We start from the raw sequence: 13750 nt of genomic DNA, 5'->3' as shown, positions 1-13750 counted from the left end.
TATTTTAGCTTTGTTTGGGCTTGTATTCTGGCCATACTTTATCTTTTAAGTTTTGGAGTGTTGGGCCATGTTTTGGGCTTATGTTTTAATACTTATGTGTGATTTTAGTGTGTGATTGGGCTTGGACCTTATGTGTTTAAGTCAGGTCCAAGAAGAGTGTCTTAGTGATACGGATCCAATAGGGCAAATTTCTAACAATGGTGTGGAGCAAACTTATGTCATTCAAATAGATCTAAAAGGAGTTCAAAATCATATTCATATGATCCATATATATTTGGGGCGTGCTTCAACTCATATGGGACAAATTTGGTGCAACACTTGCAATCATAGGCTTAGGGTGGCTAATCAAACCTATGGGCTAAAACTACACAAAGGGAAGCCTAAAGTGAAGATCAAGTAAGGCTTTTGTGAAGATTCAGCTTTGTTATGATGGGCTTGCTATATTTTTATTATTTAACACTTGTTTTATTTTAGTTTTGTTTGGGCTTGTATTCTGGCCATACTTTATCTTTTAAGTTTTAGAGTGTTGGGCCATGTTTTGGACTTATGTTTTAATACTTATGTGTTATTTTAGAGTGTGATTGGGCTTGGACCTTATGTGTTTAAGTCAGGTCCAAGAAGAGTGTCTTAAGGTTTTATTTGTTTTTCTCCTTACTATATAATGATAAGAAATAATTGTAAGAGACAGCTTTTAATCAAACTTTTCAGAATTTCTTTCATGCTTTTGGCGTGTATTGCTTTGAGTGAGAGTGAGGATTTGCTTTCATCAATTGCATCAGGAATCTTGGCTTACTTATCAACTATTCGTTGTGGCGTTTGTCAAATTCTCATATAAATCCTTCGATTATTGGTGTTTCAGCTTCTCTAAGTGTGGGGTGCCATAGAAGGTGGGTTTATCAAATATTTGGATTCCATATCTACTTGTGCGTGTGGGTTTGCGGCTTGTGCCATAGGGTTCCGCGTCAGTTGGTATCAGAGCCAAAGTGAGGTAAATTCTTATTTATCTCAGGATCTAGAGTTATTTTTTTGAGTTTTCATTTTCTTCCTTGTTGTTTTCGGTGAAAGCTTGTGTGTCCATGGCTGCACCTTCTTGATAATCATAAAAAAAAAAAATTTCGTAATCCAAAAAAAAAAATCGCCTTTGCCTTATTAACCTTGATCTGGCCGAAATTGTGATGTGCTTCCTTTTTCATCTATATTGCCTTACTTATCTCAATTAATTGCAGTAATTTATGGGAATCAATTTGAATTTTGAAATTTTGAATTTGGTCGAATCCAGATTAGGAGATAAAAGAAATTCTGCCTATTTCCTAAAGTGCACATTTAGGGCAATTGCATCTAAATTGATTTGATGTCAAATCCTTCTTTTCACACCAGAATTTTCGTCCATGTTTTTGATCTGAGTGAAATTTGCATTTTTCTTTTCTGGTTCTATTTGTGGGGTTTTGATACTTTCCTTTTTTGGGTAGATTTATATAATTCCATATTTAATTTGCTTTGAAGTGAATTAAATTCAAACTTTTATTCAGGTTCGTTTTTTTATTTGAATTCTAAGTTTCTTTTTTTGGTTTAAGCTTGCTTTTGCTTCCTTGACATTGCTGGAGTATTGTTTGCTTGGGTCTATACTCTAGGTGATATTTTTCAAGTAGCACAAAGCCTAGTTCGTGTGTTACTTTCCAAATTGTGATACGGATAAGGAAATAATACGATACTTCAAAGATTTAAAAAGGGAAACTCTAAATCATGACAAATCAAGTTAATATCGCTTAATTCAAGGCTTACGAGATGAGAACTATATTTGGGAAGCATGGAAAAATAAGGAAACAAATCAGACTCTCTTCAACACGTGGACGCACAACACAATTTCAGATCGCGTAATGCATGTATGGCCAAATTGTATTTAGGCCAGTTTTATTATTTTGTGGGATTTGTTTTAAATTAATTTAGCCTATATTAGAAGCCAAATTCGTGCAGCCCATTTAGGAAGGAGATTTCTCCAAGATAATTTAGGAAAATGATCTTTAATGTAATCCAGATTTGACTATTTGACTAGATACAGTCCTATATTGTAATTACACCTTCCTACAATAGAATTAGGGTTTGAAGGCTATAAAAACACCCTTAAGGTGGCAGCCACGAGGAGGCAGTGAATAAAAATGATTTTTTGAACAATATTTGGTTCTTCTCCATTATTTGGTAACTTATCAAGGTTTAACCTTGTGGCGTTCTGATATGGATTTCCTCCATGCTTAGTTAACTTATCAAGAATTTCTTGTGGCGTTCTCGAAGCTGGAATCGCTTGATTATCTATGTTTCTAATCACATGGTTGGTTAGGGGTGTGGTAGAGCAACCTTCGCTTGATTATCCATGTTTCTAATCACATTCGTTGGTTAGGGGTGTGGTAGAGCAACCTTCTGGAAGATATCTTTGTCTTGTTCTCTATCAAGTTGTGTGACGGGGTTTTTGATCACAAGTTGGTCCTGGGTTCCGCATCAAATTGTCAGTGTCTTCTGTCTAGTTTTTGCGCGCTTCCTTCTTTCTTTAGGTTTTCTTCTTTTTTTCATTAAACGCACCTTGTGGTTGGTTGGTTGACCTTAGTTTCTGAAGTGCAATTGAAGAATCAGCAAAAGAATGGTAAGAGTGCAAACACTTGAGTATTTCTTTTAACACAATATTTGCTAGTTCTTTTTGTTCTTTGTTGATTTAAGAGAGGATGAGTAAAGACAAGAATGTGGTGGATCGTACTGATGGAAGTGAATCGAATATGGGTAATGAATATAAGCTCTTTAAGAAGTCAGTCAGTGGTGAGTTACAAAGGCTCAATAAGACTCTTGAGAGGTTGACAAGAATGTGATGCTCTCTGTAGGTCACTCTTTTCGCAGTTCACTCTGCTGGATGCTTTTATTATCTTATTGCTGCTCGTTATCCTAACCCTGAAAAGACGTGGATTGGAGCATCTTTGGGGGACAATTTTCTTCAACAGAGTGTATGGATCCTATATGTGACTTCAATGTACTGGTCTATTACTACTTTAACAACTGTTGGTTATGGTGATCTCCATCCTGTGAATACAAGGGAGATGATCTTTGACATCTTCTATATGCTCTTTAACCTTGGATTGACAGCATATTTGATTGGAAATATGACCAATTTGGTTGTTCATGGGACCAGTCGAACTAGAAGATTTGTGAGTAATCCTTATTCATTGAAATGGTAATCATGCTCTCCAATTCATGAATTCATTATTCATAGATTCCCCTGTATTTTCGAAATTCCCAGCGAGATGCCATACAAGCAGCTTCGAGTTTTGCTCAGAGGAACCAACTGCCTCTGCGCCTGCAAGATCAGATGCTTGCACATCTATGTTTGAAGTTCAGGACTGATTCAGAAGGACTTCAGCAGCAAGAAACTCTTGATTCCCTTCCAAAAGCAATTCGTTCTAGCATTTCACATTATCTCTTTTACTCACTCCTGGACAGGGTGTACTTATTTCGTGGGGTTTCCAATGACTTACTTTTCCAACTGGTAATTCACCCAAAAATTTGTGTTACTTTAGTACTTGATTTGTATAATAAATTCGTTAAATAGATGTTTGTGTTTGTTTTTTTTTTCTGCAAATGAATTTCAAAGGTTTCGGAGATGAAAGCTGAGTATTTTCCCCCCAAAGAAGATGTCATTTTGCAGAATGAAGCACCAACAGACTTCTATATACTTGTTACTGGCGCCGTGGTAAAGACACTTTCCCTAAATTTTTACCTATGTGCAACTTGAAACTGAAGTTGGGTCCACTCTGTTGCTAGTAGAGGCACATATTCCATCAAAAAATAATATGTACAATTTTAAGTAAAGTTTATCAAATTGAGGTCTCTAATTGCTGAATTTTTTAACAGGATCTTCTTGTTTACAGAAGCGGAGGTGAACAGGCAAGTCCTGCTTGAAAATCTCCAAAAGTATTTTTCTTAAAAGAAAATACTTATGGCATCAAGATTGTAGTTTTATAATTCATTTTCTAATGAAGAAATTATGTTGGATCATTGCAGGTTGTTGGGCAAGCAAAAAGTGGTGAGCTTTGTGGTGAGATTGGGGTGCTTTGTTATAGGCCACAGCTTTTTACTGTGCGCACCAAAAGATTGAGCCAGCTACTAAGACTGAACCGTACTACATTCTTGAACATTGTTCAGGCCAATGTTGGAGATGGGACCATAATCATGAATAATCTCCTTCAGGTCAGTAGATGCAAATCAACCCGGTGAAATTGAATCCATGAATACCAACCTTTCTTTAAACATGGAGGTTTCCAAAAAGTTAGCTTGTATTTGCTTGTGAACTTTTCTAATGTTTTATACTTCTGCGGTGGGGCAGCATTTGAAAGAACAAAAGGACCCACTTATGGAGGGAGTTTTGCATGAGACAGAGAACATGCTAGCTCGCGGTAGAATGGACCTACCTCTCAGTCTATGTTTCGCTGCACTTAGGGGTGACGATTCCTTGTTACATCAGTTGTTAAAAAGGGGATTGGATCCAAATGAATCAGACAACAATGGGAGGTCGGCTCTGGTATGTGAAAGTGAAACTTGTAACCATTTCCTTTCCCCATATTAATGTGTTTTCTCTATATTACTGATGCTCTCTCTATCTCTATCCTCTCTGCTCTCCAAAACATTATGTCTATTAGCATATAGCTGCATCAAAGGGAAGCGAAAACTGTGTGCTTCTTTTGCTGGATTATGGGGCAGATCCTAACTGTAAAGGTAATTTCTATTCTAATGCTGAATCCATGATAAGTGCAGTTGCGTTTAAATCATTTTCCATAGCTTTTATTTTCACAAATTCAACTTTTTTTATTCTCTCCTCCCACATTGTTTGGCTAGCATGGATTGCTGATTGTGATGTACAATTATATTCCAATCAGTTGTCGGTTTGTTGACTTTGCAACTATCTCCTTTCTTTATTTGGTAAGAAATCAGTAGAAAATGATTGGAGTTGACCTTCTAATACTTTATCCAGAAAAGCTAGCTGGTCCACGTAATATGTGGAAGGCATGCTCCGTCCAATCTCATTTCGGGAAAGTTTTATAAAGTGAACTTAGTAGTAATTTGAAATAATATAATATCAGGGTGTGCAAGATTTAGTCATCAGATCAGAGTTGTTTTTTTAATGCATAAGTCTCATTCTGCTATGAAAGATCTGGCAACCTGTTAGCCATAATCTTTATTAGTAAATATTTACCTTATCCAGAATTGTTTCTTGCCTGTTGACTTTTCTTTTAAAAATTCATTTTAAATCTGAGTTCTGTCAGTCAATGCAACTGCAGTTATGACAGTTGATGGGAGAAGACTTCATTTCAGTTGACCACATTGCTTGTCATTTTTAAGTTACACCTAGAGGAACGAGTTGATGGATCAAGCTGATCCATATTAATGTAGATTAATAGGATTATTTAATTAATTTCTAAATGTGCTTTTACTATTTTATCCTTCTGAATTTTTTTTTAAACAATGTGTTTACCTCCAAAAACATGAAGAGAAAGTGACTTTTTTATCTTTGTGGAATCCAATCAATCCGCACTAAATGTGGATCAAATCCCTCAATCAGTTTCCTTCTTCAAAAGGTTTATATGCACAATTTGGAAAGGGTAGAGCCAGTTTTCTAATTAATTTGGATGTTATTGCAGACTCAGATGGGAATGTCCCAGTGTGGGAGGCAATGCTGGGTGGTCATGAAGCTGTAGCCAAACTGCTGATAGAAAATGGCGCAAGCATAAATTTTGGAGATGTAGGTCATTTTGCATGCACAGCTGCCGAGCAAAATAGCTTGAACTTGCTCAAGGAAATTGTTCGGTATGGCGGGGATGTCACATCCCCTCGGAAGAGCGGAACCACAGCCCTCCATGTTGCAGTTTGTGAAGACAACACTGAAATAGTAAGGTTTCTCTTAGAACAAGGTGCTGATATTGACAAACCAGATATCCACGGTTGGACTCCCCGGGATCTAGCCGATCAACAAGGACACGAAGAAATAAAATTCATTTTCCAAACGTGTAAAGAACCTAAAGCTCAGCCTGTTGTTACAATTCCTGAAAACAACGAGCCTGGAATTCGATATCTTGGGAGGTTTACAAGTGAGCCGACTATCCGACCCGTGTCTCGGGATGGTTCATTCTCAGCTACAGACGGTTCATGGAGCCAAAGCCGTCCGAGACGCAGAACTAATAATTATCACAACTCACTCTTTGGGATGATGTCTGCTGCTCACAAGGGGGAGAAGGAATCACCATTCCCAGTTGGTCACATTATAGCTGCTGACAATTATGGAGCTAATCCTCCAAGAGTGATAATTAGTTGCCCAGAAAAAGTAGAAATTAAAGGGAAGCTTGTTTTACTGCCCAAGAGCTTGCGGGAGTTGGCAGAGATTGGTGCTAAGAAATTTGGTTTGACAAATGCCAAAGTTCTTAGCAAAGAAAGAGCTGAAATTGATGATATTGAGGTCATAAGAGATGGTGATCATATTTTAATTGCAAGTGATCAAACAAAAGAGACTTAACTGCCATAACTCCCTGCCTGCAGCCACTTGATCAAACATGAGACTAACCGCCAAGACTCCTTGAGACAACAGTTCGGGTTATTATTTTAACCTGTCGCATTGAACATTCGCCTTATCTATTTTTTGTTTTGTGGACAGGTGATGTGATGAGGCCCTGTTTGGAATACCAAAAATAAGAGAGAAGAAAAGTTGTAAAGTAAAATATTTATTCTTTTTTTTTTTCTGAGCAACGTTTGGAATTAAAGATAAAGAAAGAAAAATAAAAGAAGAGGGAAAAATGAGTAATTGTGAATCCGATCTTGATTTAGTTTAATTTCATTAAAAACCTTTAATTTAAGAGAATTTGGTTTAAATAAAAAAAATATTAATTTAATTTTTAATTTTACTAAAATTTTGATTTTTAGTTTATAAAATCGAACTGACCCACGTCACTTAGCATGGTTGCATGTTATTTTTATTACAAGTAATTATATAGATAACGACTTTAGTGATCTAAATAATTATTAATATATAACTATTCATTATAAAAATTTAAAAACAATTTAAATAATTAAGCAGTAATGATTTATTTTGTTAGCTAAATTAAATTATTATATTATTATTTTTTATAAAGTAAAAATATATAAATTTTATATTTACTCTGCTATAAAATTTTAAGATCTTTTTTCCATTTTATTTGAAGAATTTAATTTTAAGCACTTCTCAATTATTTGAATATTATTATTTAAATTCATTTTGAATCTTAAAATTTAGTTGAACTTATTTTAATAATTATTTACAGATATATAAAATATTAATTATGATTAATATTAATCAAACCACAGTTCCATCTGGGTTGAATATCAAATTCTCAACCTTTCGTCTTCATCGATTTCATGGCTGGATAGAATTTCAAAACATTGAATTATACCTTAGTTCATGTATTGTCAGAATTAAGTAATTTAGTCCCTTATGAGTTTATTGTCAGAATTTCATCATTCTCCATTGATTCCTGCCAACACACAAGGCATTCAAATTTTGGTCCTAACAAATGTTCCAGAATTTGAAGTTCAATGAAGTACTGTTGCAATCTGAAATGCTAGCTAATCTAGCTAGCAGCAGGCAGCTGTCCGCCAAATGTTCCAGAATCACATCCTGCATTTTCAAGAGCAGCTGAGAATCAGCCATAAAGACAATGAGACCATGAGACTGTGACTACGTTTAGGAGCTCCATCAATTTCCTCATATTCAGCAGCATCCAACTCATGAAGGTAAGCCAGGGGAAAGATTTTCAGTTTTTATTTGTCTCCTAAATAGCAGAAGTGTCAAAATATCTAATAGCTTTGGATCTTACAAACAGGCATTGAGAAAACTTATAACTCTCCTGTATCGCCGGCTAGGAATAATGAAAAGCAGCATCAGCCTTTCCCATAACCAGCTCACAGGAAGACTATCAATGGCCATATAAGCAAAATATCGCCAGAGTACTGATGTAGGTATCTTCTTGATTATGGGCATATGCCCATTAGTGATATCCCAACCAGAAGTGATTGTAAAAAGTTTTTAATTCTTTGCTAGAAATTACACTATTACAAAAATAAGTTTAAGACAACGATAATAAATTATTATACAATTAAAAAATACAATTAAAATTATAATAGTGATATCAATATGCTTTTCAAGGTGAAAGGCTGCATTTGAGTTATCCCCATTCTCACCTATAACTGCATTCTTCAAGTCCTTGAGCTCTTTAGCTGCTCAAGGTTGCAATAGAAACATACGAACCATTGTCAAGGATCGCAGAGAGCTTTAAAAGCAATCAACAAATAAGAGTAGAAAAGCTTCTCACTAAAAATCACCTGGTGATATCTACATAAATTGAGAACTCACTGCTGGAGTTCTCTCTATTTTTATGGATAGTTCTCGCCAGTGGCGGATATAAAAATTTCAATCAAGGGCTCAATTTTATTTTTTTAATAAAATTTCTAGTTTTATTTATTTTAAAAATAATCTAATTCATAACATATTAAATTCATTAAATATTCTAACCATTACTCTCTATACTCTTTTTTTTTAATTTAAAATTTATTTTTTATAAATTAATATAGTCTAATATATAATTTCAATAGCATAAATATAAATAAATAAAAATAACTATTACTTTATAATAATAAATAGTGAACGTATAAAAATAAATAATGAGTGAATACTTATTTTATAAGTAGTTTGAAAAAAAATATATACTTAGAAGTCGAAATCTTAAATTAAAAGTAAATTTTTTCGATTGAAAAAAATAAAAAAAATAGAATTGTTGATGTAAAAATAGTATTTGGAGTTGTAATTTTATTTACGAGAAAATGATCGTCAAGTTATTTTTAGAAAATTTACTATATTGTCATTATATAAAATCACTTGGATAGAATGTTTTTATTTATAAAATTAAATTATTTAATAGTTTATTAAAATAATAGTTAGCATTTTGATTTTATTCGGTATGATTAAATAGTATATATTTAAATTTATATATATTAAATAATATATATAATTGAAATTATATTAATTAAATAATATAAATATTAAGGAAATTTAATTAATTTTTTTATAAAAGGATGAAAAAGTTTGATTTTATAAAATATAAAGTTATTTTATAATTATATAAATTTCAAATAGTGTTAAAATAATAAATTTTTAAAAAATTCAAGAATTTTTTTTATATATTTAAAATTAAAAAAAAACCTAATATATTGAGTAATCTTAGCAAGTTTAGGGGCCGTATTGTGTAGATCCGCGATGAGGCTCATGCATCGTACCTATTTCCCATTTGGTAGTATTTCGTTTTATGCATTTCTTAGCACTTTTTACTGTTTTCTTTCTCGTCAGTTGCATTGTGAATCACACGTTATAAGAATATATAGAAATTATATTTTCACAATAAATAATAATTTTTTTTATATTTTGAATGATATACTTTATAAACAGATAATGTTTTAAGTTTTTTTAGTGTAATATACTTGGTGAAAGTTGTGTTGCATTATAAAAAGATTTGATACTTAATATTTCTACTTGGCAATTATTGAAAATTCTCTACTCATATTATCAATAAATTACTTCACTATTTTCCATATATTTACCTTAACTAATAAATTAATTCCATCTATTGTTTTGCACTAACAAAATTCCTCAATTATTTTTTAAGCGATTTCATTTATTTCCTTAAATCAGTCAAACTAGGGCTTCTCCCGTCTTCTGGGCAAGGAAAGGGCACTTCTATTGGCATTTCTATTTTGCTTTCCACTATTGGTGGCTCCCCTTTGCCATCATGGGTGTATGTAAGTTGTACGTGTTTTACATGCAGATCTTAACTTCCAAGAGGAGGGGTTGCTGTCCGGAGATATGCCAGTATGGGTGAGCTTGATCCTTCCTTTTCAGTACTAGAAGGAGAGGTCTTCAGAAACAAGTGATGCCACTGACGCCAGCATTCAGGCCCCTCTCCGGCTGAACGAGACTCAGATTCTAAGGCCCCATTTCTTTCTCTTTCCTTTTGACTGTTGATGAGTTAGCCTTCCCGTATATTGGTGGAAAGATTAGTGCTTGATTTTGCTTCTTCCCGCCGGAGTGCTTGGTTTGGTTAAACCTGATGGGATTCCAATGATGAGAAATATTGGAGCTTTTAACCTTCATCCGGGTGGCGTCAATAGGAGGCTATTCGGGTGTCTAGCCCACAACATTTAGATGTTCGGTATAAATTGAAATTTAAAATTAAAGTATTTTAATTAATTAAGAGAAAAATAAATCTAAATCTAACTGATCTAGTTTGATTTAATTTAGATTAATTGAATTCAATTCAATTAGATTAATCCAACTATTTAATAATTTTTTATATTTTATTTTAAATATTATATAATTCAATTCAAATATTTCAATTTTAATTAAAATTTAATATTTTGATATTATCAAATGATTTAATATCAATAATTAATTAAATTTGATAAATATGATCTTCCTCTTACTCCATGATAGATCTGGTTTTCTTCTTACTTCATCATATGGGTCCATCCATGTTAGATCTGGTTTTTTTCTTGCTTCATCATATGGGTCCATCAAATGGGTATCTCAATGTTCTATTTGATGAAAGGACCTGCAAAATGAGGAAAGATGTTCAGGGGTCTATCGGGGATACCCCAGTGGAGACCCTCCGACGTTCAAGTCAGATTCATGAACTAGCGTAGTATGGATAGGCAAGAGTTGCAGAGAAAAATAAAAAAATATGGAGCTGAGGAAGAAGCGAAAAAAAGAAGGAAAGAGAAGACCCCCTCTGATGCGGAACCCAGGATCAACATGTGATCAAAAACCCCATCACACAACTTGATAAAGAACAACACAAAGATATCTTCCAGAAGGTTGCTCTACCACACCCCTAACCAACGAATGTGATTAGAAACATGGATAATCAAGCGAAGATTGCTCTACCACACCCTTAACCAACCATGTGATTAGAAACATAGATAATCAAGCGATTCCAGCTTCGAGAACGCCACAATAAATTCTTGATAAGTTAACTAAGCATGGATGAAATCCATATCAGAACGCCACAAGGTTAAACCTTGATAAGTTACGAAATAATGGAGAAGACCGAATATTGTTCATAAAATCATTTTTATTAACTGCTTTCTTGTGGCTGCCACCTTAAGGGTGTTTTTATAGCCTTCAAACCCTAATTCTATTGTAGGATGGTGTAATTACAATATAGGAAGGGTATCTAGTCAAATAGTCAAATCTGGATTACATTAAAGATCATTTTCCTAAATTATCTTGGAGAAATCTCCTTCCTAAATGGGCTACACGAATTTGGCTTCTAATATAGGCCAAATTAATTTAAAACAAATCCCACAAAATACTAAAATACCAAAATAATAAAACTGGCCTAAATGCAATTTGGCCATACATGCATTACGCGATCTGAAATTGTGTTGTGCGTCCACATGTGTTGAAGAGAGTCTGATTTGTTTCCTTATTCTCCCATGCTTCCCAAATATAGTTCTCATCTCGTAAGCCTTGAATTAAGCGATGGTAACTTGATTTGTCATGATTTGGAGTTTCCCTTTTTAAATCTTTGAAGTATCGTATTATTTCCTTATCCGTATCATTCTCTGCTTCTTCAAAAAGATTCGTCCTCGAATCTTCAACCATAATGATAAGAAAAGAATCGATCGACATGGGATTCTCCTTGAATGCAGTATGATATTTCACGAATAAAATACTAAATTTTGACATCTCTCCTCTTTTTTTCTTTTTTTTTTCTTTTTGAAATCAAACAATTGAAATATATTTTTTTTCTTTACTCTTCTTTTTTTTTTTTCTTATCTCTCACTTTTTTTTTAAAGAAAAATCTCACACTGAAATAAAAAATAAATTCTCTTTTTTTTTTCCTTTTTTGTTGAGAGAAATTATAAGATAAACTGAAATAAAAAAAATAGAGAAAAAATAAAAAAAAAACTTACGAAATAAATAAATATAGATAAATAGGAATTTATCTATCACCGTCCTCTGATACCAACTGATGCGGAACCCAGGATCAACATGTGATCAAAAACCCCGTCACACAACTTGATAAAGAACAAGACAAAGATATCTTCCAGAAGGTTGCTCTACCACACCTGACGCGGAACCCTATGGCACAAGCCTCAAACCCACACGCACAAGTAGATAACGGAATCCAAAGATCTGATAAACTCACCTCCTATGGCACCCCAAACTTAGAGAAGCTGAAACACCAATGATCGAAGGATTTAGATGAGAATCCGACAAACGCCACAACGAATAGTTGATAAGTTAGCCAAGATTCCTGGTGCAATTGATGAAAGCAAATCCTCACTCTCACTCAAAGCAATACACGCCAAAGGCATGAAAGAAATTCTGAAAAGTTTGATTAAAAGCTACCTCTTACAATTGTTTCTTATCCTTATATAGTAAGGAGAAAAAGAAATAAAACCCTAAGACACTCTTCTTGGGCCTGACTTAAACACATAAGACCCAAGCCCAATCACACACTAAAATAACATATAAGTATTAAAATATAAGACCACAACATGGCCCAACACTCTAAAACTTAAAAGATAAAATATGGCCTGAATACAAGCCCAAACAAAACTAAAATAAAACAAGTGTTTAAATAATAAAACTAGCAAGCCCATCATAACAAAGTTGAATCTTCACAAAAGCCTTACTTGATCTTCACTTTAGGCTTTCCTTTATGTAGTTTTAGCCCATAGGTTTGATTAGGCTCCCTCAGCCTATGATTGCAAATGTTGCACCAAATCTGTCCCATATGAGTTAAAGCACGCCCCAAATATATATGGATTATATGAATATGATTTTGAACTACTCTTGGATCCATTGGAATGATATAAGTTTGCTCCACACCATTGTTAGAAATTTGTCCTATTGGATCCGTATCATTCCCTCTTTCTTTAGAAAAGATTCGTCCTCGAATCTTGCTGATATTTATGTCAAGAAGGAAAGCTTTAGGCACCCATGTATCTTCAAAGACCTCCTTTTGAATAGGTGGAAATAGTATAAAAGTTTCATCATGGATGTTTTCATCAACAACCTGCACATCAAGAACAAATGAACTAGACATAAAAATATTAGTCATAGAAAGATCATGTGGATGTGACCCATTCTCTTCTACAACTTCCAAAACAGTCTTATTCACCTCCTCCACCTCATCAATCATGTGCTCCCCATGTCCACCATCATTCACAACCTCTTCTATAAGCTCATTAATGGAATTTTCTAGAACAACTACATTAGATGCATGCATTACAACTTCCTCTTCAATTTGAATCTCTATGGAAGTTGACATTGGAACTTTAGCCTCTTCTTTCTCCTTTTCTTTCTCCATCTTCCCTCCTTGAACTAGTCTTGATTCTTTTCCAGCCTCGTTACCCTCAAACTCACTCTTTTCTCTCATTTTTTCCACAGAACTCAAGCTCTCACTCACCTTTGTAGCCAAGGCCGAAGCCTCCCTCTCCCTCTCCAGCATTTTTATGTGATCGGCATATACCTCTTGAGGTGATAAAGGAGCGAGTATAAGCTTCTGTCCTTCATGAGTGAAGGAGTACTTGTTATTGAGCCCATCATGTTGCACCTTTCTATCATATTGCCACGGCCTACCCCACAATATATGGCTTGCCTGCATAGGTACCACATCACACAAGATCTCAT

At 34.1% G+C, this 13750-nt stretch overlaps 1 protein-coding gene across 1 annotated transcript; it reads left to right on the top strand.

Moving 5' to 3' along the window:
- Window positions 1–212: 212 nt before the first annotated feature.
- Window positions 213–6766, top strand: LOC122723895 (potassium channel AKT1-like; the record flags this gene model as incomplete). The annotated part of the gene is made up of 10 exons (XM_043957854.1): window positions 213–217; window positions 2449–2452; window positions 2868–3188; window positions 3281–3526; window positions 3632–3730; window positions 3892–3924; window positions 4042–4227; window positions 4364–4558; window positions 4677–4752; window positions 5676–6766. Coding segments are annotated over 10 exons (2034 nt in total), but the record flags the coding sequence as incomplete, so codon positions are not given.
- Window positions 6767–13750: the final 6984 nt, after the last annotated feature.

The sequence above is a fragment of the Manihot esculenta genome, chromosome 6 (assembly GCF_001659605.2).
Source record: "Manihot esculenta cultivar AM560-2 chromosome 6, M.esculenta_v8, whole genome shotgun sequence".
NCBI lineage: Eukaryota > Viridiplantae > Streptophyta > Magnoliopsida > Malpighiales > Euphorbiaceae > Manihot > Manihot esculenta.
Note: the sequence above shows the minus strand (reverse complement) of the source record. Positions and strands in the feature narration are given on the sequence as shown.